Source organism: Aulostomus chinensis, chromosome 11 (assembly GCF_037954235.1).
Source record: "Aulostomus chinensis isolate RoL2024-O1b breed Wild chromosome 11, RoL_Achi_v1.0, whole genome shotgun sequence".
Classification (NCBI taxonomy): Eukaryota; Metazoa; Chordata; class Actinopteri; order Syngnathiformes; family Aulostomidae; genus Aulostomus; species Aulostomus chinensis.
The window spans coordinates 10,701,205-10,722,500 of NC_141330.1; the positions used below are offsets into that span (position 1 = coordinate 10,701,205).

Genomic DNA, 21,296 nt, shown 5'->3' on the forward strand with positions numbered 1-21,296 from the left:
CGGAGCCGCCTATTGTTCTAGCCGCGAGCCCTGGCCTTGGTGCTGAAACTATATGCTCCCTGACGTGAAACCGAGCGCGCCGCCGATGACGTGCACGTAGTCACGACTGTTCACGCCCGAGACCGAAATCACGCTCACTTACACCCACACAGAGTAGAATGACAGAGAAGGAGACAGCTCCGGGTTGGAGTTGGCCTACTTTACAGCCTGTACTTTAGTGAAAAAAAATTAAATAAAACCGACACACAGAGCAGTATTTCAAAACAAACTAGCTCCTACGTCACAACCGTTATAACCTCTGATGGATGTGTGTGTGCGTGCATGCGCGTGCGCGCGAGGAGGCAGGTTGAGTGAAAAGAGAGAGTCATGAGGTTCATGGTAATTTACTCCAAAAGGTCACCATCTGCCTGCCTTGCCTCGTGCCCTCTGTGAGCCAGCACCCCCCGCCACATTCATCTACCATATACGCCGCCACCCCCCCCCCCTAAACACACAAACACACGCACACATGCACACGCGCATGAACACAACACATCACTACTCTAGAGACGGCAGAAGAGGCATGCAACCGCCGCACGCAGCGCCCCGAGGAGGTGGACGGTGTGCAGGCAGCGGGTCGGCAGACGCACGGCACGCACGAGCTGCTAAGCCTCCCTGCACGGTGAAGAGTTACCACGCATGCAAGATCAAGTGCAAGAATACCGCGGAGGGAAATCCTAAACTTGAGGCAGCTTTTTGTGTAAGCTGACAAAGTAGGGAATAGTTTCCTTGCTGACTCAGGGACTCGAGTGCAAATAGCTCATTTTCATCAAAGAGTTGCGCGTGAGTCATAAAGCAAAATTGGATGTCAATTCGAGTTCATTAAAAGTGCAATTTGCTTGCATCATAGAAAGTCAAAGTGCAATTTAAGACACTCAGAGCAGTTAGATGTAATTGTGCCAGCGATTTGGCTTAAAAAAAACCCAGTTTCATACTTGTGCTATTAATTTGATTCTAAAAACCTGGTGAAGAATGACCTGCTATGATCAGGTAAATGTAATTGTACATTTTTTTTAAATGACACCTAAGTATGTATGTAACCAAGTATGTTTTGCTCAATTATCCTTTATAAATTAAAGTTAAAAAGTTGAACAGCCTTGAAGAAGTTTTTGCTGTCTTTTAAAAGTGAAAGCAAAAGTATTGACATTTGATTTGACTTGCCAGCAGCGCCCCCAGAAAAATTGCCTCATCAAACTAGTGCTAATTCTCATTTCCTAGAAGCTCATTAGTTGGGCCACAGTGACCTTTGGAAAGATCAGGTTCTCTGTTGGTTCCTAGGAACTATTTTACAAACCTTCAACATGTTGATGTTCCATAATTGGAGGCTTCCACACAAACCTGTGTTCAGCACTGCCCCACACACCCGACTCCTGCACCGCCCCCTTAAACCTCCAGCCCCTCTTTTATGTGCACCTCAGGCAGTTTGACATTTGACCCCCTGAACTTGGCAGAAATGGTGTCTCCCTATCATGCAGCATGAACTTGGAATAATGTGGAATATTTGGGATCTGACGTGGTTCAGTGCCAATTAAGAATTCATTTGAATAATTAGTTGACTATGATTACTGTTCTGAATATTGACATGCCTCCTGCTGGTCAAATTCATTAAGATATCTTTGCCATGACCAAATTGAGCTTCCTGTATAACCTGTTCCATTAGTGATGTGAAAACAACATAAAAATTTAATAAAGCCAACAAATCCAAGCAAACAGCTTGGCTCCCAGTGCAGACTTGGCACCAAAACGAGACATTTACCAGGCAGGTGACACATTTCAGAGGCCTTTGTCAGTTTTCCTGAGACTCAATGGCGCCATCATTTGGTGGATATGCCTATAACACCATTAAACAAATAAAAATGTCACACCGTTTAATGTATCTGTTGTTTTAAATTTATTTAAATGAAGCGTTTAGATAATAATTTTTCCACACTGTTTTTTATTGCATGATAAAAAAAAAATGTCTGTGTATCCTTAATAACAATCTCAAAAACTCTGGTGGTAACAAAGGAAATTTGCTACAGCAAAACAACAAAAATAAATTACATGTTCTTTAGATAATAGATAAATTACTATCTTTTTTGTTTTTATATAAAATGTTATTTTCACTACAAGGGATTAGAGACAGGAATTACACATTCAAAGCCATGATGGCAAAACACACAAGCATACACAGCCTACCACCCACCCACGCGCGCGCGCGCACACACACACACACACACACACACACACACGAACGCGCGCACACACACACACACACACACAAACACACACACGAATGAACACGTAACAACAAACATCCGGAGAACAATAAGTCACTGATTCTCTTCCCAAATTTGAAATGCAATTGTTATATGACAGTTAGATGTGGGTAAATGCAGTCTACAACACTTCTGAGCGTCTACTTTGTTCAAAGGGAATTATACACATTATAACATATCTGACACATATACAGATGGCTCACCTTACAGTGAGAGGGGTGTGTGTGTGTGTGTGTGTGTGTGTGTGTGTGTGTTGAATTTGTGGTGCGAGAAAAACAAAACAAATAAGGGAGGAAATAGGTCACTGGGAGAGAGAAAGCATAAGAGAGTACTTACACACATATATACAGAGTTTATCAAGTCAAAATTCTAAATATTTACTTTCAGGTATCCACATCATAATTAACCTTATTCACAGACTGTCTGAGATTTTTGTAAGGGAGGTAATGATGGATTCAATTCACCTCAAATCTGGATTAATCTACTATCATTGGACAGATCCATCATCCCCTCGCAGGCTGACGGTGACGACGATGATGGATGCTAACATGGGAATAAAAGAGGAGAGGAAATGAGGAACAAGTAAACGCTGTAAATGGTGACACAATTATTCAGGTCACGTGAGAAGATCCCTTCACGTCTTTAGTCTTGTGTGTCATTGGGGGGAGTTTTTGTCGTTAACTGTCATTAAATCCCACTTGATATGAACAAGTATTGTTTCTGGCAGCCGCTCCTTCACGTCATCCTACTTGGTAACAGTGAACTCTGGGCTTTATATCGAGGTAATCGCAGGTATATGGAGTCAAATCAGTCTCGCAACGAATAAATCCACGCCAGGACTCACTCGTGTATTTCAGGATAAATTAATCTCTCCGTAAGAAAAAGTTAATTCATATAAATGTAAAAAAAAAAAAAAATCTAAAAAATAAAAAAAGGTTTACAAATATATTTCAGCACATACAATATATAATGGAAATGTAGCTACTGCATATGTGATATGTAATATATCAATGTTAAGAACACTGATATACAAAATTTTAAACTTGTATCTACATTTTTATTGCAATTTTTTTTTTTAGAATTGGTATAATGGAAATAATTTAAAACGCATATATTTGAGGATTTTACATGGATCTGAAGTAAAATCAGAAACAAATACTGAATGTTAAATCTATGTCCAAATATTAAAATGACTTGTCCCAGAAATACATTTGTTGACATTTTCTTTGTGTTTTTTTTTTTAACGTTTATATAAAGCAAAACAATATTTTTTGAGTGAATTGTAAAGTATCTGTGGTCAAGCATATAAATACCAGTACATTTGGTAAAGTATGTCCAATGAGGCTGACCTGACTCCATACATCACTATACAGCTGTGGTAAACATGTCCAGCAATAATAGTCAGTACGTGCGTCTTATTAACACTGTTTGATTGACATGTCTGTGTTATGAATGACCAGCAGCAGACATCTAGACCGGTCCAGTCACTGAGGACCGTTCAGTTTCTTCTGTGTGAAACTATGATTATTTGTTCATGGTGTCATAAATGTGAAAATTACAAACAAGTGGTCAGATTTTTTAGTTTTCCTCCCTTGGTCTCACTTAATATTCCACAGAGACCTGGGGAAAAATGCGGGGAGAAGAACGAATTTCTCAACATTCTGACAAAAAAATGATGTGTGACGATTTAAAATATTGCGTGATGTGGCTGTATGGACCGACAAAACCACTTTTTTTTCGTTTTATTTTAACTTTTGTCAGTTAAATGCTCTTTGAATGTCCCGTCATGACAAAAGCTTTTTTGTTTTGTTTGCGTATTTGTCTCATGATTTTGATCAGAATCAAAATTCCATGGATTCTTTCTTGGCTCATGCTCCACCTCACCAAGGAGATTTGTTACAAAATCAGCCTGGTAGCTTCTGCATAATCCTGCTATCAGACAAGTGGCACTGAAAACAGACCTTGGCGGAGGTAAAAAAGGAAAATAAAGAAATAAAACTGGTTTCTGAGAAAGACAAATGCAATGTTCATTCATCAATCTTTAAACTTCACTTTCATGTGTCAGCAGCGTCAGTTTCTGAAAAAACAACCGCAATCATCAGCTTTCACACCTAAGCTGACATGAATACGTCGAGGGAACTGCCATCCTCTGTCTTCCTGTCCAGATATATTTGGTCTCTTACTGCCACGGTCACTCCCCTCCTTTGGTTTACCTGTTCAACACTGAACAGTAAGAGGACACTTGAGGAAATATTTTTTTGGCAAACATAAAATCATATGAAATCCTTCTAGGTTAGCTGGGGTTAGCCACTGTGGCTCAGCGGGGGACATCTGCAGTGTCGAGAAACACAGTCGATCTATTCCAGTAGATCTTCAGCACACATACTCCTACAGTATATACAGTTCAGCTAGCACACATGGTAATTACTTCTTCAGCACATTTTCTTTTTATAATTAGTGGTATGTATGTCTGACTACATCTGTTTAAGATCCTGAAGATAAGGAGGAATCTTAAAAAAAAACAAAAAAAACAACAACACTTATTTTGCTGTCAAAACGCAGCTGTGAGCACCTTCTGTTACAATCAGCTAGAGAAACGGGCCTCCGAGGGTGGAAATCACAGCCAATGTACCATTCATTCCTGAGTGACACATTAGCAACCTGTCACAGCTAACAAAGAATTAAACGAAAGAGAGTTCAGTGAAATAAGTGGCTCTGAAATGAGAACTGGAGGAATAACCGACTGCTTTCACAGCATTTTTACCTGATGAATGAAAGAAAGCTAGCTAGATGAACGACATGCCTTCACGGGCATTAACATTTACTCTGGTGGCCCGTTTCTATAGACCTGTCACTCCAGGGGTTGATCCAGCTTTCTGACCCCATCTTTTACACACCCAGGCTCTCTGTGATTGGCTGGTCAGTGTCTCTTGGCACGTTGGGCACTCTGGGTACATGAGGCACAGCAGGCCGTCTTATAGTAGGAGTAGACACACAGCCGGGCCTGCACCACCATCACACAGTTATGCCGTCTGTCCCGGCAGTTTTCATCTGCGATCACAGAGAGAGATGTTGGTGGGAAGCAAGAGGACATGAAAATAAGTACATGTCTATTTTGACCACTAACCCACCTGAAACTTGTGGACTGCAGGGTATCGTGTTGCAGATTTGTTCCTGGTCAGGTTTGGTGTTAGAATCACAGTCATGGCTGTGCTTTTTGTCCGGTGTCAGGCACCGTACCTCCCTCATCTGCAGACCTCTTCCACAGGAGCGAGAGCACTGAAAGCAGAGACAAAGTGATTTGGCATGACCACGAGGACTCAAAAATGTTTGTACGTGCCTCCCAGCGTTTCGGTCCTCGATTCTCACCGCGCTCCACTCTGTCGTGAACCACTGTGGCTGGCACTCTCCCATCTCACACTCTTGGACAGCCGAGGGCTTGTCCAAATGAATACACTCGCTGGCTGGTACCACAGTAAAATCATTCCCCATCTTCTGAACACAAATAATGTCGCGTCGCTGAGTTCCATTCCCACACGGAACATTGCACTGGAACAACAAGAAGAGGTAGTCATGTGCATCAGCAGGAGCTCTGCCAAATCAATGCCATCCCAAAATAAGGAAAATGATAACCACACAATAGGAATATAAAGACATGATTAAAAACAGCACACAAAAATAACTTAATTCCATTTGGGTAAAAAAAAAAGAATACAAAGTAAAAGCAAGTTTACATTCTGACAGTACAATATAGTGTTACACGCAGTCTGATTTATTGACTTACCACAAATTTAATGGCATCTTCCACAATATAAAATATATCATACGTTTATATTTGACAGCTATATATACAAACATAATCGTAATAACCGTTTGAAACAAACTCTAACTGACATTAACTCTATCCTACCTGTGTCCACGGGCTGCTGTACCACATTGTTGTTGCCACACATGGACCCCCGTTGCAGGACTTCATCTCTGCCGGTTTGTCCCCAACACAGTCCCCTCCTCCCCCACCCTCCCTGACACCTCCTCTCGTCAGACACACCACCTCCCTCTTCTGCACCCCGGGGCCACACTGAGCTGAACACTGCGGTGACACATTCAACGAGCAAGTTAAAGATTACTGTATGCACAGATATTTGAATTGCTTAGTTCTTTGTGTGCTACTCACAGTGTTGGACCAGTCAGTGAAGTACCAGTTGGTTACACAAGGCCCCATGTTGCACTCCTCACTTCCCTGTGGGCGAGCCCTTGAGTTGCACTCCTTGTCATTCACCACGTTGCCTTGATCGCTGACACAACGAACACTCCTCGTCCTCTTTCCTATACCGCAGTCCACGGAGCACTGTCACAGGCCGTGAGTAAGAGAGGAGCCGAGAGAAGCATAAGTAAATAAAAAAGTCAAAAGGTAATTGGTTGCACAGCAATAAAACATGAACCTAGGATGAATACTTAGTCAAAAACAGCACATAAACAATATAGAAATGACAACAAAAATAAGTTAAATCCTAGATAAAAAAAAACGTATACAAATAACATTGTGGTTTGACTGAGATATGTTCTATTTTTTTGTTGTCTATCCAACAGAGTAAAGAAACATAAATTAACTGTGATGAAATGCAACAGTTGCAGCTCATGACACTATAACTGCAGCGGTCAGTACTGAAAAGATGGATGCTAATCTAATGAAGGCAAAATTAGAATTCATGGTGGCAATATGTAGCGCTGTTTTGGTCTTTTTAATGAGATAAGATAAAACTTTATTGATTTCAAGTGGGAAAATTTGGTGATTGTATCAGTTTACCGCAGCAAATAAAAGGGATAATAAATACAAAAAAAATAAAGAGAGATGGATATATTGATTATAAAACAACAAGATTTGAAGAAACAGGCCAAAACTAAAAGGATCTTAAGCCACACAAGTATTATTTATTTTGATTCCACCTCACTTCTCTTGTGTGTGCTGTGTTTTCAGACAGTACTTGGCTCACGTTACCATCTACACACACATACGCACACACATACACAAGCAGATGGAGTCACATGCTGGTGCTGTTTACTTACCGTGCTCCAGTCCGAGCTAACCTCCCAGTGGGAGCAGAGCTGAAGCTGGCAGGCCTGTGTGGACTCTGGCGGGGTGAGGTTGGCACATCGCTGGGGGTGAACCATAGTGGAGCGGTTCCCAAAACTCTGTCTGCACTGGAGCTGCCTCTGCTGCACCCCTGGGCCACAGGACACGCTGCACTCTGACCACGCACTGGCCTCCCAGCTAACACACACAGAGGGGAGGAAAGAGAGAGAGGGGAAAAAAAAATCACACGCAGTCGCAAGGTTCCACTTCAAACAAAACATTTAACATGTTGGCAGTCACATAGCACAGTAACAAAAATAAACCAAAATGTTGGAAGTTTTTGATCTTCTGAACATTTGTATTTGCTTTGGTTTAGCACTAGCATGCACGTCCCTTTTGTCCCCTCTTTTTGATGTAGCCTTCGATGGGTTCTCTTCCCAGCTGTTTGACGCTGTTTGGGTGGGTATGACATTGTGCTTTAACCACCTCCGGGAATTCTGGGAGGTACTGAGTATCTGAAACATTTACTTTGGGGGCTGGGGCCTGAAAAGTAAGGGAACACTATCTTTAAGCAAGTTTTAGTACCCCACTGTTGGCCACTGGTTTCAGTTTTTTCTTTTCACTTGGCGCATTTTTTCCTTTCTTTAACTTTACAGGAAGCTCGATTGTTTCTGTTGAAAATAGGAAAATGTTATTTATGTCTCCTCAAGATAAATATGTATCTGCTCACAATGGAGGGCAGGGGTGTGTGTTACAAGGCTCCTCCTCGGGGGTGGGTTTGGCTGCAGAGTCACATTTCCTGTCTGGGACCTCCTCATCTGTGTGACGGTCAATACACAGAATGGCTCTCTGCTGAAAACCTTTATAGAGGGAGAGAAAGAGAGAGAGAGAGAGAGAGAGAGAGAGAGAGAAAGAGAGAGAGAGAGGACAAAGTGAGGAGAAAGAGAAAACATCATGTTGTTGTAGTTGCACCCAGCAAGCTGAGGAGGGAGACATTGCATAGTTCAAAATAAGTAAACATTTGCACAGAGTGATTAAGTTTATATAGATATAAAGATATACAAGGCTCATCATAATCTGACCTTTGCCACAGGAAGTAGAACACTCAGAGAGCCCGCCTCTTCTCCACACAAATGGCGACTGGGTGTCCAGTGGCAGGTCAGTGCGAGGGGGGATCCGAGCATTCCTATTGGGCGCTGACCCTCGTGGACGTGACCTCTCAGGTGTCCAGCGTTCAACAGAGGGGGGAGGGAAGAGAGATGAGGAGGAAGAGGGAAAAGAAGGGATCGAAACTGGAGGAGGAGCAGGAGGCGGGTCCTCTACTGACACAGTGAGAGGACCTGGGAGAACAAACACATGAACATGAAGACAAATGAGACAGGAAAGGAAGAGGAGAGAGGCAACAATTAGAAACAGAGGAGGACAGAAGAAAAATATGAAATAGAATATGAAGAATAGGAGGGAGGTAGTGGCTAATGATGTCATGATGAGGTCAAGGTCTCATGTGGACCAGATCATTTCTTACACCCCTCCTATGTAGGTCATACATAAACACATACAAACATATTTGTACAATCGTCCCTCCCACTTGGCGAACAACCACACCCTTCCTAATCCACTAACACGTCAATCATTCCCAAAGGAAACGAGTTATAGAAGTTCTGTGTGAGTAATTTGGAAATTATTAATATTAATCTATTTAGACTGTCTGGTTAGAGCAAAGGGAAAACACACAACAAAAACAATAGAGGGAAAATTGCCAAGACAAGACAGCCATCAACATACTGCGAAGGGGTGCCCTCCCTGCTTCTCGCTCCTTCTGCCTCTCCCTGGGAGACTCTCGGGGCGTCTCGCTGTCTCTGTCTGTCAGTCTGTCTCTCTCGTCCTTCTTCTCCACAGGTATGTAGAACTCGTAGTCGATGCCAGGGTTCTTCTGGTGGAAAATGATCTAGCGAAGAAAACAGGGTGAGGAACAAGATCAGTAGAGATCGAGCGATCCAAGAAGACACAGTCAAGCTGCTCTGACAAAATGGTTAAATTCCTATTGGTAACATGCGAGTGGGTGCTTATAATGACAAACCCACAGGTTATCGCTGAACTCTGCAGTTCTACACTTTTTGTTTTATCAAGTCACAGCTTGATGTTTTGGTTTCACGGCCTATAACTTTACAGTTTTGTTTCATTCTCATGGCTCTCGTCAGTGTCATTTCCACATGCAGCAGGCAGCTCTGATATACTGACTACACCTCCTGCCAAGCATGAAACAACAGACCATGATTGCAGCTACCTAGAGAACATTTAGGGGCCCAGATATTTCCATCGGCAGATGGTATAGACCAAAACAGCCCAACAAGAACAGTGACTGTAAACTTTACCAAGGTTGTTATTGTCATCATAGGGAAAACAATAACGTGATACTTCACGCCAAAATGAATTTTTCCTTTCAAATACTTACAAATAAGTGTCTTGGGCTTGTTTTTTGCACCTTTATCATTTTTTTGTGACTCAAGAATGCAGGAAGAGCCTGCCATGTATATTTAGCTTGAAGCTAATGGTGACTGACAACAAGGACCAGGAAAACTGCACAAAAACATGTGTTTACAAAATCTCAAGGGCATTGTGCAAAAGCAGGATTGTAAGCTCAAGACACCAATTTGGGAGTACTTAAAAGGCAAAATTCACATTTTGAGTGCAGTATCACTTTAAGCAGCGCCCAGCTCGAGTGGTTCCACCAGTGTCTTGGTCGGGGGCACTGACAGGATTATTAATCATATGTGTCTTTTGATGGTGAGAGGAAACCGGAGCACTTAGCGGAACCCACATACACATGGAGAGAAAAGGCAACCTCCACATGGAAAGGACCCGGGGGACGGGATTCTAATGACCTTCTTGCTGTGAGGAAACAGAGTTGCTACATGCCTGCTGAATGTGTAAACAGGCAACTGCTAACTAATATGTTTGACATAGAAACTTTATAAGGAGAAAGCATGTGCGTGCCGCCCCACGTTGCCAAACTGAATGCAGGTTCAAACAGCTATGAAAACACAACGTGTCATTTCATTGGTGCATGGTCTTCTTTCCTCTCATAAGAATGTCAGAGGTCAGGGTGAGATGTAGAACAGCCTCCATGGCCATCTTCAGCAGATTGTGTACATCGTCCCGAGACTATTAATTCCTGCAACCCATCTTACAAGACTTTACATGGCCAAGGGCATCTATACATAATCAGCAGGAGTCCCATGGCAGCAACATTTTCATCTGCTATTTTTGCCAGAGGTGGTAATGTTGCCTGTCACTCAATCTGTCTGTGCCACACTCCAAAGTTACATCTCAATTACTCCTGAACGCAATGGCATTAAGTCAGGCATTAATGTTCCATGCAGGATGAAGCCTAACTTTAGTGATTCCCACTTTATCACCTATGACTTGTCAACGTGAGCATTACACGTCTGTTTTCACAACCTTGCAATACTAGTTTGTGTCTCTCCTCTATACTGCCTGATTTGGCAGGAAGATAAACGAAACAGTTAAATGGTGGTCCGACAAATTCAGCCTGAGCAGCAGTGCCTCAAATGTCCTAAACCAGCCTTGGTACAGTCAATTCACCCTATTAATGTCTGTGACAACAATGTGTCTCTGGTGGCGCCACCCACAAGATAAACTTGGCAAGCATCTCTGGATAGCAGAGTTGTCGTCCTACAAATGTTTTTTTCAGCGTGTAATGAGTGTATCTCAGGAGTCTTTAAATGTTGTATTTCAAAATCTTACGAAGCCTTAAAAATGCAGGCGATTTCACAGGAGATCCATCTCTCACCCCCCACACACACACACCTGCCCTGAAGTTATGAGGTGGAATCCTGTAGATGACTCCTGTTCTCCAATAAGATCTTAGCCTGAGGTAAGACTTGTTATTATTAAGCCCTGGATGCTCTGATGTGGCTCAGGCTAAGCTTTAGGATATCTGCATGATCCCGTTGTAATGCTAAAACAATGCGGCCTATGTGAAGGATCTTGACACACAGCAGGAGAGTAAAGCTTCGGGCTCTTTATGTTAAAGAGATGTGAAATATTGTGTGTTTACATGTTTATATGTGAGCGATTCTTATCATTAACTCAATTTCAACTGGCCTGGGTTTCTGTTTGCTTCCATAAATGCCTTCCTGTGTTCTATTACTTACATATAGTTGTAGCTGTGTAGTGGTGGGTCCAGGAGCCCCGAGGGACTCTCCTCTCTCCTCCTCTCCTTCTGCCTGGGCTCGAGGTCGGGTGTAGGTGAAGGTTGTCCCCCCTGCTTGGTATTCCCCTGGAGGGTCCACAGCCCAACGCCCGTTCACCACTGAAGCTCCGGTGCCACTTCTCATGGCTGGAGACACAAGGTTGTGATGTCAAGAGGTCAGACAGAAGGATGATTTGAGTTATATTTTCTTATTTTGACCCTGTGAATTCTTAACAACTCCCCCAGAAGCTCAAAGCACTCAATCATTCGGATCAACACAGATTTTAGAATGCTGTCCCATTACCAAACGGGGCTGGCAACACACAAAAATACACTTCACTGGTTCCTTATGGGTGCAAACAATGCAAGCTTTATCTTCTCTGACTAAGCGAAGCCACAAAATTTACAGTCTTACAGTCCAAGCCAGCACACACACATGCTCACAGGCCAAATCTCATTCCCTCATTTGCAATTATCTTGCTAATGTCTCACTTTTACCAGAGCTGGGACCTTTATTACTCAAGAAACTATTCAACTGTGTGTGTGGGTGTTCGTGCATGTGTGAGTGTGGTGCTTTACATCTCACCCAGGTAGTTAGGGCTGGCTCGTCTCTCTGTGATATTAATGAAAGTGGCTCCGACTGGAATGTCCAGTATCTTGTGGTAACCAAGAGGAACCGTGACATTTTGGAAACTTCCCGTCACCTTTCGACAGGAGGTGTCCCTCCCACCACACACTCCACATTTGTCAATCACGGAGCCAGAGCCCAGGATGCCGTCACAGCCCTCCGTCTGGCAGTAGAAGTTGAAAAGATATGAATCAGATGGAGGAGAATAAGGGAACAAGGGAGATGTGGGGGGAAAATGGGTGGGGGCAAAATGGAGAATAGCTATTCTGATTTGTTAACATTTCACATTCATAGCAAGTGTTTATTTCACTGTTGTTTGTGTAAATTGGTGACTGTTACTAGCCAGATTCCTGCCAGAAACAGATAGGTTGAAGGGCGACTCACAGGGTGAAAATGAGAGAAAGAAGAGAAAAGAGGCCCAGAGTAGGAGACACTGTGAATGCCAGGCTTAAATCAGTCTCCAGACGTGAGACTGAGAGAGCCAAAGTCCTGGTCTATGTTAGCCCTGATTTGATAGGAGGACATTTTACAGATATACCTGAGGTGAAAACCTCACACGCATAGACAAGGATGCAATTAAATACACTCACCAGACACTGTCCTTCTATACACACATCGTTGGAGCTGACATTGAAGCAAGGCGTTCCATCTCTCACCCGTTCGGCTTGACGAACATAGAAACGATAGCCGGCAGGTCTGCAGGTCAGCTCGCACTGCTTATCCACACCGACTGTAAGGTTAAGAAGGTAGGACGATTTTTGCTCAACGTCTTGTGACTCCTGTATGAGAGTGTGTAGTTCATTTCTGTCTCCGGCTGGCGTTTGTTGTGAGTTGAACATCTTTCCATATGGCCAGGAAACAAAGCCAGACTGTATAAACCCTGACTGTCAGACAGCACCTGAGTGATTAAAACTGTACCCTGATGCTCAATTGCATGATGCATATGAGCCCCCAAAGAAGGTATAAAGCTGAACGAGAGGTTAAATTTATGAACGCAACCCAATGGGCATACACTGCATGGACAAATGGACATGGAGATAGAAAAACAGAAGGGAGGGAGCAAAGAGAGAGCAGGAATGAAAATCTTTTAACACTCAGGGGATCAGAGCAGAGGATCTCACAGAGGGGGAGTAATGGCATACAAACAAAGAGAATAACATAACCTGAGAGGGTATCCATCTGGTGGACTACAAACAGGTTGAGAATAGAACAGAAAAGAACTTTACTGACCACGAATGTTGAAAAAATATCCTTGGTCCAACTGGCAGGACATCAAAACTAAACATACACACGCCACATGGCAGCAACACTCAGTTAATACTTTAAGTAGCAAGAATAGAAGGATGAAATCTTCACCACTTAGAAATATGAGACTTCAGAGAGTTGCCCAGCAAAGTCACGAGTCCTCAAAATTGCATGTACATGACATCAACAAAATGCAGATAACTGGAGCAAATACTGTCCTCTGGAATACCCTTAATAGTCAATTAGAGACAGAAGTTGAAAGTATTCAAAACTGCTTATGTAACCACCATTTGCGTTTCTTAACACAGTGCATCACCTTCACACAGAATGATTGAGATTATTGATTGAGACTTGTGGAATGTTGTTTCATTCCTCCAAGACAGCTGCGCAGAGTTCACAGATATTCCCAGGGGCCTCTGTGCTGACACATCAGCAACAACACAACGCTGAACAGATTGCCCTCTATTTTTGGGACAGAGGTGAACATGGGTGAAATCGGTGAAGAGAATGCTTTCCTAACGTGCAGTCCATTGAATATGTGCATTAGTGGGGACAACAAGCACATAAGCCAGGTTCTTTCAGCTGGATGCAAACTGTCTGTGCAGAGATTATCGGCAGTATGATGAGCTGGTATTCGGCCGTCACACAGATGCAGCAGACAAATTACGATTCTGCAGGCGTGCGGTCAATTGGCTGCAGTACCAAACTGTTGGAATCAATTTCTAAGGCATTATTTTGTTAAAAAGTTAACTTTTACAGCTGCAGAAATTTGCCGAGTTGACATGCCAGCTTGGAACACACCAGCATACCAATGTGACAAATATGAGGGACCTTTAAATGACCCCATCATAGCAACACCTGTGTAGAAATCATGGATTTTCATCATCCTCTGCACCTGTGTGTGTGTAAGACTACCTTGGCGAGGGAGACACGCTCGCGAACAACATTTGTGGTTAGAATTGGAGAGAAGTAAGTTCTTCAAGCACACAGAACACATTTTTTAAAGTAGTGCTCAAATAAATTGAAAATGGCTGCAAAAATAAAAGAGTTGGATTCATATTTGTTTGGGTGGAAATGAGAGATAAAGGCAGAAAAGGGCAAGGAGTCATCCCATGGTTTGTTATTCCCTTTGAGGTAAGACATGGAGAGTGTTGCAGGGGTTAAAGACCTCGGGCAGAGCAATAGACAGGAGATCATGAGATGAGTAAGGGGTCATAGATTCAGTTGCAGATGAGAGGGGAGCTGGTGGCTCAGGGGTTAAAAGGACACATTTTTTTGCTTCCAAAATTGTGACATTTCAACGCGGTATCATATTCACCAGTCAAATTTGATTCTGAATATGAAGAGCTTGACACCTCCATGGCAAGAGTGGTCAAAAGGATACTGCAGAGAGGTAATATTCTGTCCTTGAGGCATTTTGAAAAACAAACAACAACACACCATTTCTTTTTGTCAGACACCTTTGTCATTTTAAAGAAATCCAAATGAGAGCGAAATGAGAGCAAAGGCTAAGGGTCAAATACCAGATCCTTCATTTCATCTTATGTGTCCAAGGGAGGAAAAAAAAACCTGTGCATTAAGTGTTGAAACCATAGTTACCTGCAGTACAATACTGCCTGGTCAGGTGTTATCACATCAGGAACTAAGGGAGAAAACCTCAGGACAGAGGAAAAGGATTAGTTTAACTGGACTTACTAAGATGCCATTTCCTGAATTTGTTGGTTTTCATTTTAGCTGGACCACACACAAACAGAACGCTAAGCTACGTAAGAGGCTTTTAGTGGATGCAGACAGTGAAGTGAGTATGTAGAAAAAAGCTTGCTGTAAGTTTATTCAGTAGCTTACCAAACTGCCCCACTGCATCCGGTATAAATCTAAACAAAAGAATCTTCATGTTCTGGTTTGTTGCGATTAAGAAATCCTGATTCCTGGTTGTTTGCCTTGTCAAACACATAAAGAGTGTGTTTCATCCGACTAAGTGGCTGGAAGTGGTCAGGAAGTCATAAAAGTAAAGCAATTGAGCTATACCTCAGCATAGGGTTTGCAGCGAAGTGAATGTCATGTATAAATACAGTTTGCTAATAAATGCACAGCAAAGGTTAATATTGTCTCTAACATTTGCAAGTCATTTGTCAGGAGTCACGATTGGAGCGCTAAATTGGTAGTGAGCTTACCATCGTTGTTAAATAACGGATTTATTATTATGATATTTATTACTTATCATTTATATTCACAAGGGGATTCGAAAGAGGCCATTCAGCAAATGAGTTAAGCAACTGCTTCATCGACACATAGCACAACATCATCAGTATATATGGAGAACTACGGAGAATCATTGGAAATATAAAGGGTAGCTGCAGTACTGAGGATTTGTATTAAATGGTAAAATGATAAACTGGACAGAGAACGTTCACGTTTTAAAAAGAAAACTGACAATAGCAAGCTTAAAATAATTTTTGAAATTTTATAAATTAATTTTATAAATTGAAATTAAATGTAAAGGATTTATAGGTATTGTTTTAGCAAACAGTTTTTATTCGCGTAAGCTCATTTTAAACAACAAAATAATATGATGAATAATGTATGTATACCATTAGATGATGAATTAATTCACAGAGGATTATCAGTAACTAAATGAATATTATTTCCAAAACAATAACAAGTATTTGCCGGTGGTGGGTCCTCAGATGTGAGTATTAGATGTGTTTCCTCAATGTTCATGGTTTTTGCAGAGCTGCTCATTGATCAAAAACAAAGCGTTTGGTCATTTCTGGCTCTGGCTCACATTTTATAAACAAAATCAGGGGTTGTGAAATGTTTGTGACTCAGGGACAACTGTGTGACTATGGAGAAACTTGAGGATCTCTGTGGTGCGATGAAAGGGGTTGAGATTGATTTTTTAAACTAGTTAGTATGATATCTAGTTGTGGGGAACTCCAGGAAGTCTGTCCCTTCGAGGTGGACTCATTAGTTTTCGCTGGCAAATCACTTTATAGATGCTGGTGAGTAACTCATATAGTTAAGCAAGCGTCGATAGTGCAGAATCTATCAAAGTCATGGGGAACTATTTCAGTCATGTAGGTCACGCTATCTAAATGCTTTCTGTTTAGAATACACAGAAATTATAAAGAAAAAGTGACAGTGTCACTACTTTCTTGAATGTATGGCCTGGGATCACCTGTAACGCATCAATGGACCACTAGGGGGCCAGGGACTAGTGGATGAAAACCTCTGGACAAAATGATTGATAGGGAAAATAATTGGCAGAGCTAAACTGTATTTTCCAGGACTGTCATTTCCACTTTTGATCCCCGTCTTTTACGAATGTCTGATTATTGAAGAGAGACTGATATACAGTACATATTTAGAAAGAGAGATAGATAAAGAGAGAGAGGGAGAGAGAAGGAAAGAGAGCAAGAGCACAAGAGAGAGAAAGAAAGAGAGAAAGAGAGAGAGAGATGATGATGGCTGTGTTCCCAGCCTCTCTCTCTGTCTCTGTCTGTCATAGTTATCTTTGAGAGATTAGACTGGAGACAGTGACAGAGAAGAGAGGGGGAGCTAAAAGTGGGAGATGTGTTGCCACTCACAAACTCTCCATGTCTATGTGTATACTTCCGTCCATTTTCCATTTTCTGCATCTGCACTTCTTCACCTCCAGCCCTGAGGTCATCCTCCGGCACTCTCCAACTCTGAATCACCTTCAATCTTTCTTTCTATTTGGGTCTTCGCTTTCATTGGTCTCTAGCTACGTCTCTTTTCCTCTGTCTCTGCCTTCTCTTTCGCTGTCTCGCTCTATCTCTCTCACTCTCTGAGCTTAGTGTTCAGACAGTGGAATATATGTTGTCTAAATATACTTCCCCACTATCTCTCTGTCTAAACAAACTCCACAAGAGAGAGAGAAAGAGAGAGGCAGTGGGACAGGAAGAGGGGAGGATGAGTGTGCAGGGAGGGGATGAGGCCTGTAAAAAAGAGAAGATTCAAGTAAAACAACACCTGCACGTGCAGCGCTTACAAATCTACAGAGGTGCTGCTTTACAGGGCTGAGATGCAAGCAAAGGAAGCAGGGAACTTTCAGCTGAAATGAATCACGTCAGTGGTTTATGACCACAGTGACAGCTTTGCTGTTTAAGCTTCCTGTTCCAAACCATAGGCCACAGCACTTTACAGTTCATACATAATTGGGCCGTCACCTTGGAGGGAAAAAACACACACATCGCTCACTAAGTGGCGAGAGATTACAGCATAGTTTGACAAAAATAGGAACGGGAAATGTATGGAGTGTCATACAAATTCCCAAACAGATGACCTTAACGGGAGAGAAATGTCTAATACACCATTCAAACTCACACACACACACACACACACACACACACACACACACACACACACACACACACACACACACTCCTCACAGCCTCCAGCATGTTGATGGGAAGCTAGATATGAAGGATTGGGTTGTAGCCAATGGGACTGGACTGAAGTAAACACAACAATACAGTTTACTTAGCGGAGTGGAAAAGGATCATCCCCAGCACAACTCGAATGTGCATGCACTGATGTCATCTGCTAATTCTTCTGCCAAATACATCAGTATTTTTCTACAGGCACCGATAAACATGATGTCTGCCATTTGGAGTGTTCTTTTATCCAAATCAAATGCCAGGACCATGATTTATCAGAGGTTGTTTTTTCTTTTTTTTTCCACCCTTCCCGGCTCTGTTTCCAGCCTTCTGCTCCTCTTAGCGGATCTCAAGGACATGAAGTTTTAAAATTAGCCAGAGTGAATCACAGGGCAAAGACAGGCAGAAGAGAAAATCAAAGACTATCTTAGTTCATCTGAATATAGTAATGTCACTCTTTCCTCCAGAAAGCACACAGGAAGCGAGATGAAAACAGCTGATACAGCGGCAATGACATATCATCTCCATCTACCCTCAATTTAATCTCAGACAGCTCCAACTGCCAAAAAAATATCAAGACAGAGGAAATGGGAAGGAGTTGTGTTATCCAGACAGTACCTCATTATCAATGAAGGCTTAGCAGAGCGGCAGGGGACTGACACAAATATAGGCACTATGTACAGTGTTGTAAATCATGAGGTTTACAGCTAAAGTGGGTTTCAGTATGTACTTTTACTTCTTACATGTGACATAATCAATATTCAGTGTTCTGTTTGCATTTCAAGCACACTGATTTGTTAAAGCACCAACTATCTCACTAGTACATTTAAAGTACAATTTGTAGACAATTTCAACAAGTTACTACTTCATATTTTGCACTCCAGATATAGGAAGGTGAAACTCTTTACTTTCACACCAAGCCTGGTGAAAATAAAGTTACAAACTGTACCTTTGAAAGGCAGCTCCACTTATCTAGCTATTCCCTTTATCTGATGAATAAATGGATGGATCTTCGCTTAAATGCAGGACCTTGGTCACCAAATCTCTGCACAAGTGTGGCCTCACCTTTGATGGTGAGTGCTGTTTGTAAGTCTCTGGCATGTCCAGAGTCACTCACTTAATCACCGCTTCCTGCTCACTATCTAGGGAGTTCAATGTCGTGAACCTTCTAGGGAGCTGATTGCTGATCACTCCCCTCGCACAATGCTTGATGGTATGAAGTGCCAGGTTTGTTACCATCGGTTCAACTAGATAGAAAAAGGCCGGTACCATAAAGTCATGCTTATATGTTGTTGTGGTTTATGTAGTGTGAGTGGTGTTGTTGATCTACTGTTTCTGGCACTATGGACTCATAGTGTGTGTTGAGGAGCTGCATCTGGAATAGTGATTGCAAGTGCGTGGACAGATTATACATGTGCAAACATTTTTAGACCCATTAAGCTATTTATCCACGGTTCATGTGCACTTGCCAGTAATGTCGTACTGTAAATACACAGCAGCTTGCAGATAAATTTCTCAGTCACTGACACATTCTGTTGATATCGTCTCACAGCTGTTTCTCTCTCACTCTCTCTCTCCATTCCTTCCCTCCTCTATCCTCTCACTCCAAAAACACTCGAATGTTTGTGATATTCGCTCTATCTGCTCTTCTTTTTCTCCAAGATATCTCAAACTTTGGTATTTATCCCTCTCCTCTTTTCTTCTTTATTTCCCTTCAGCACTGAAAACAAAGACAAATAATCTCCCCTGCACTGAACTATTGTACACTTAATAAGACAGTAAACAAATATACAAACCAACTTGCAGGACCCATACACACTCAAGCCATGTTGCCTCCCCTTGTTCCCTGAGGTCATGTGACAAAACTCACCTCCCTCTGTCTCTTTCTCTCAGTGTCTTTATCTCACTCAGTAGGAATCTGTGTGCTTAGTCAGAGCAGGGAGGAGAGCACTTGGCAGGAGAGGAGGGAAGAGAGGGAGATGTTGGATAAACGAGAGGAAAAAGAAAGGAGGGAGAGTGTTTTGAGCAGAATAAAAGCAGATTGGGTTGCAGTCATTCTCTTTTCTTTTTCACTCTTGATTCTGGCCACCCTGCATGTACAGTAAAACTGCTCCAATCAGGGAGAGGATTGTGGTGGGTTGGGCCCGACACAGAGGCCTGCCAACAGACCTTCACACTCTAATAAGAAAGCAATATTTAACTCACTTAAACACCATTTTACTGCTTTTTCAAAACCCTCCCCCTTCAACCATTTCATTCTTCCTATAAGCCTATTATCACATTGAAGCACTGTGCAGTCACATAGAGTGTGTGTGTGTTAACTCCATCCTCACCCTCAGTAAAAGGCTCCCAGTTATAGAGGCGATCCATGAACTCTTTGGTATTAAAGGCCGCGCACTGCTCTGCTCTGGAGTCCAGCGTACCACCTCGACACACCTGGGGGACAGAAACACGGAAAGATGTCAGACATTCGGTGCCACACATTGAACTAATATGAAATCCCTCTAAACTATTTCTCTCCCAGTCCCTGGAGAAGAAAGGGTGGAGTGGATTGTTGCGAGTAAAAGAAGAGGAAAAACAGCTAATAATGAAGGGAGCTTACTTGGGGTAAGCACAAACACGCCATACACAAACACACACCCTCACACACGTCTGCTTTTGGCAGTCAGTGAGTGTATTAAAACCATATGGAAAGAATAGATGCTTTGGAAGCCGCACAACACATAAATCCATCGAGGCTTTCAGTGCACGACCACAGAATGCTAGTGACTGTGTGAACACGTGTACGTGTGTCTATGTGTGTGTATGAGCACATGTTCGGCTTGTGTTCCTTCAAATATGGTCCTCACGGAGTCGTACAGAGGGGAGTCTTTCAGCATACCTGCACAGATGAAACACTGGACGGCCATGACACTGCTGGTGTTCACCGAACTGATTATAATTCACACACACACACACACACACACACACACACACACACACACACACACACACACACACACACACACGCACACACGCACTCACCCCTTTCACTTATATCACAATGCATAATGCAATCCCTTGCCTTCCATTACTGTAAAATGTCTCACTCTCGTCATGACCCTAAACCTAACCGTAACCTAATTCTAATCATGACCCTAAACCTAACCATAACCTAATTCTAATCCTGATCCTAAACCTCACCGTAAACTAATTCTAATCCTGATCCTAAACCTCACCGTAAACTAATTCTAATCCTGATCCTAAACCTCACCGTAAACTAATTCTAATCCTGATCCTAAACCTCACCGTAAACTAATTCTAATCCTGATCCTAAACCTCACCGTAACCTAATTCTAATCCTGACCCTAAACCTAACCATAACCTAATTCTAATCCTGACCCTAAACCTAACCATAACCTAATTCTAATCCTGATCCTAAACCTCACCGTAAACT

General features: G+C 42.4%; 1 protein-coding gene across 3 annotated transcripts in view; it reads right to left on the reverse strand.

Annotated features, from left to right (window-relative positions):
- Positions 1-1,915: 1,915 nt before the first annotated feature.
- The window catches only part of adamtsl4 (ADAMTS-like 4), a 37,928-nt gene continuing 18,547 nt past the window's right edge, over positions 1,916-21,296 (reverse strand). For 2 of the 3 annotated variants that reach the window (XM_086218372.1, XM_086218374.1), the window contains exons 5-17: positions 20,194-20,296; positions 12,806-12,945; positions 12,174-12,378; positions 11,550-11,734; positions 9,157-9,319; positions 8,454-8,711; positions 8,102-8,231; positions 7,365-7,569; positions 6,472-6,645; positions 6,208-6,387; positions 5,667-5,846; positions 5,429-5,576; positions 1,916-5,348 (exon numbers count right to left, since the gene is read on the reverse strand). In XM_086218372.1, the coding sequence (XP_086074498.1) occupies positions 5,218-5,348; positions 5,429-5,576; positions 5,667-5,846; positions 6,208-6,387; positions 6,472-6,645; positions 7,365-7,569; positions 8,102-8,231; positions 8,454-8,711; positions 9,157-9,319; positions 11,550-11,734; positions 12,174-12,378; positions 12,806-12,945; positions 20,194-20,296 (2,202 nt within the window). In that variant the 3' untranslated portion in view covers positions 1,916-5,217. The remainder of the gene's footprint in view (positions 5,349-5,428; positions 5,577-5,666; positions 5,847-6,207; positions 6,388-6,471; positions 6,646-7,364; positions 7,570-8,101; positions 8,232-8,453; positions 8,712-9,156; positions 9,320-11,549; positions 11,735-12,173; positions 12,379-12,805; positions 12,946-20,193; positions 20,297-21,296) is intronic. The other variant, XM_086218373.1, reaches the window with a different exon arrangement.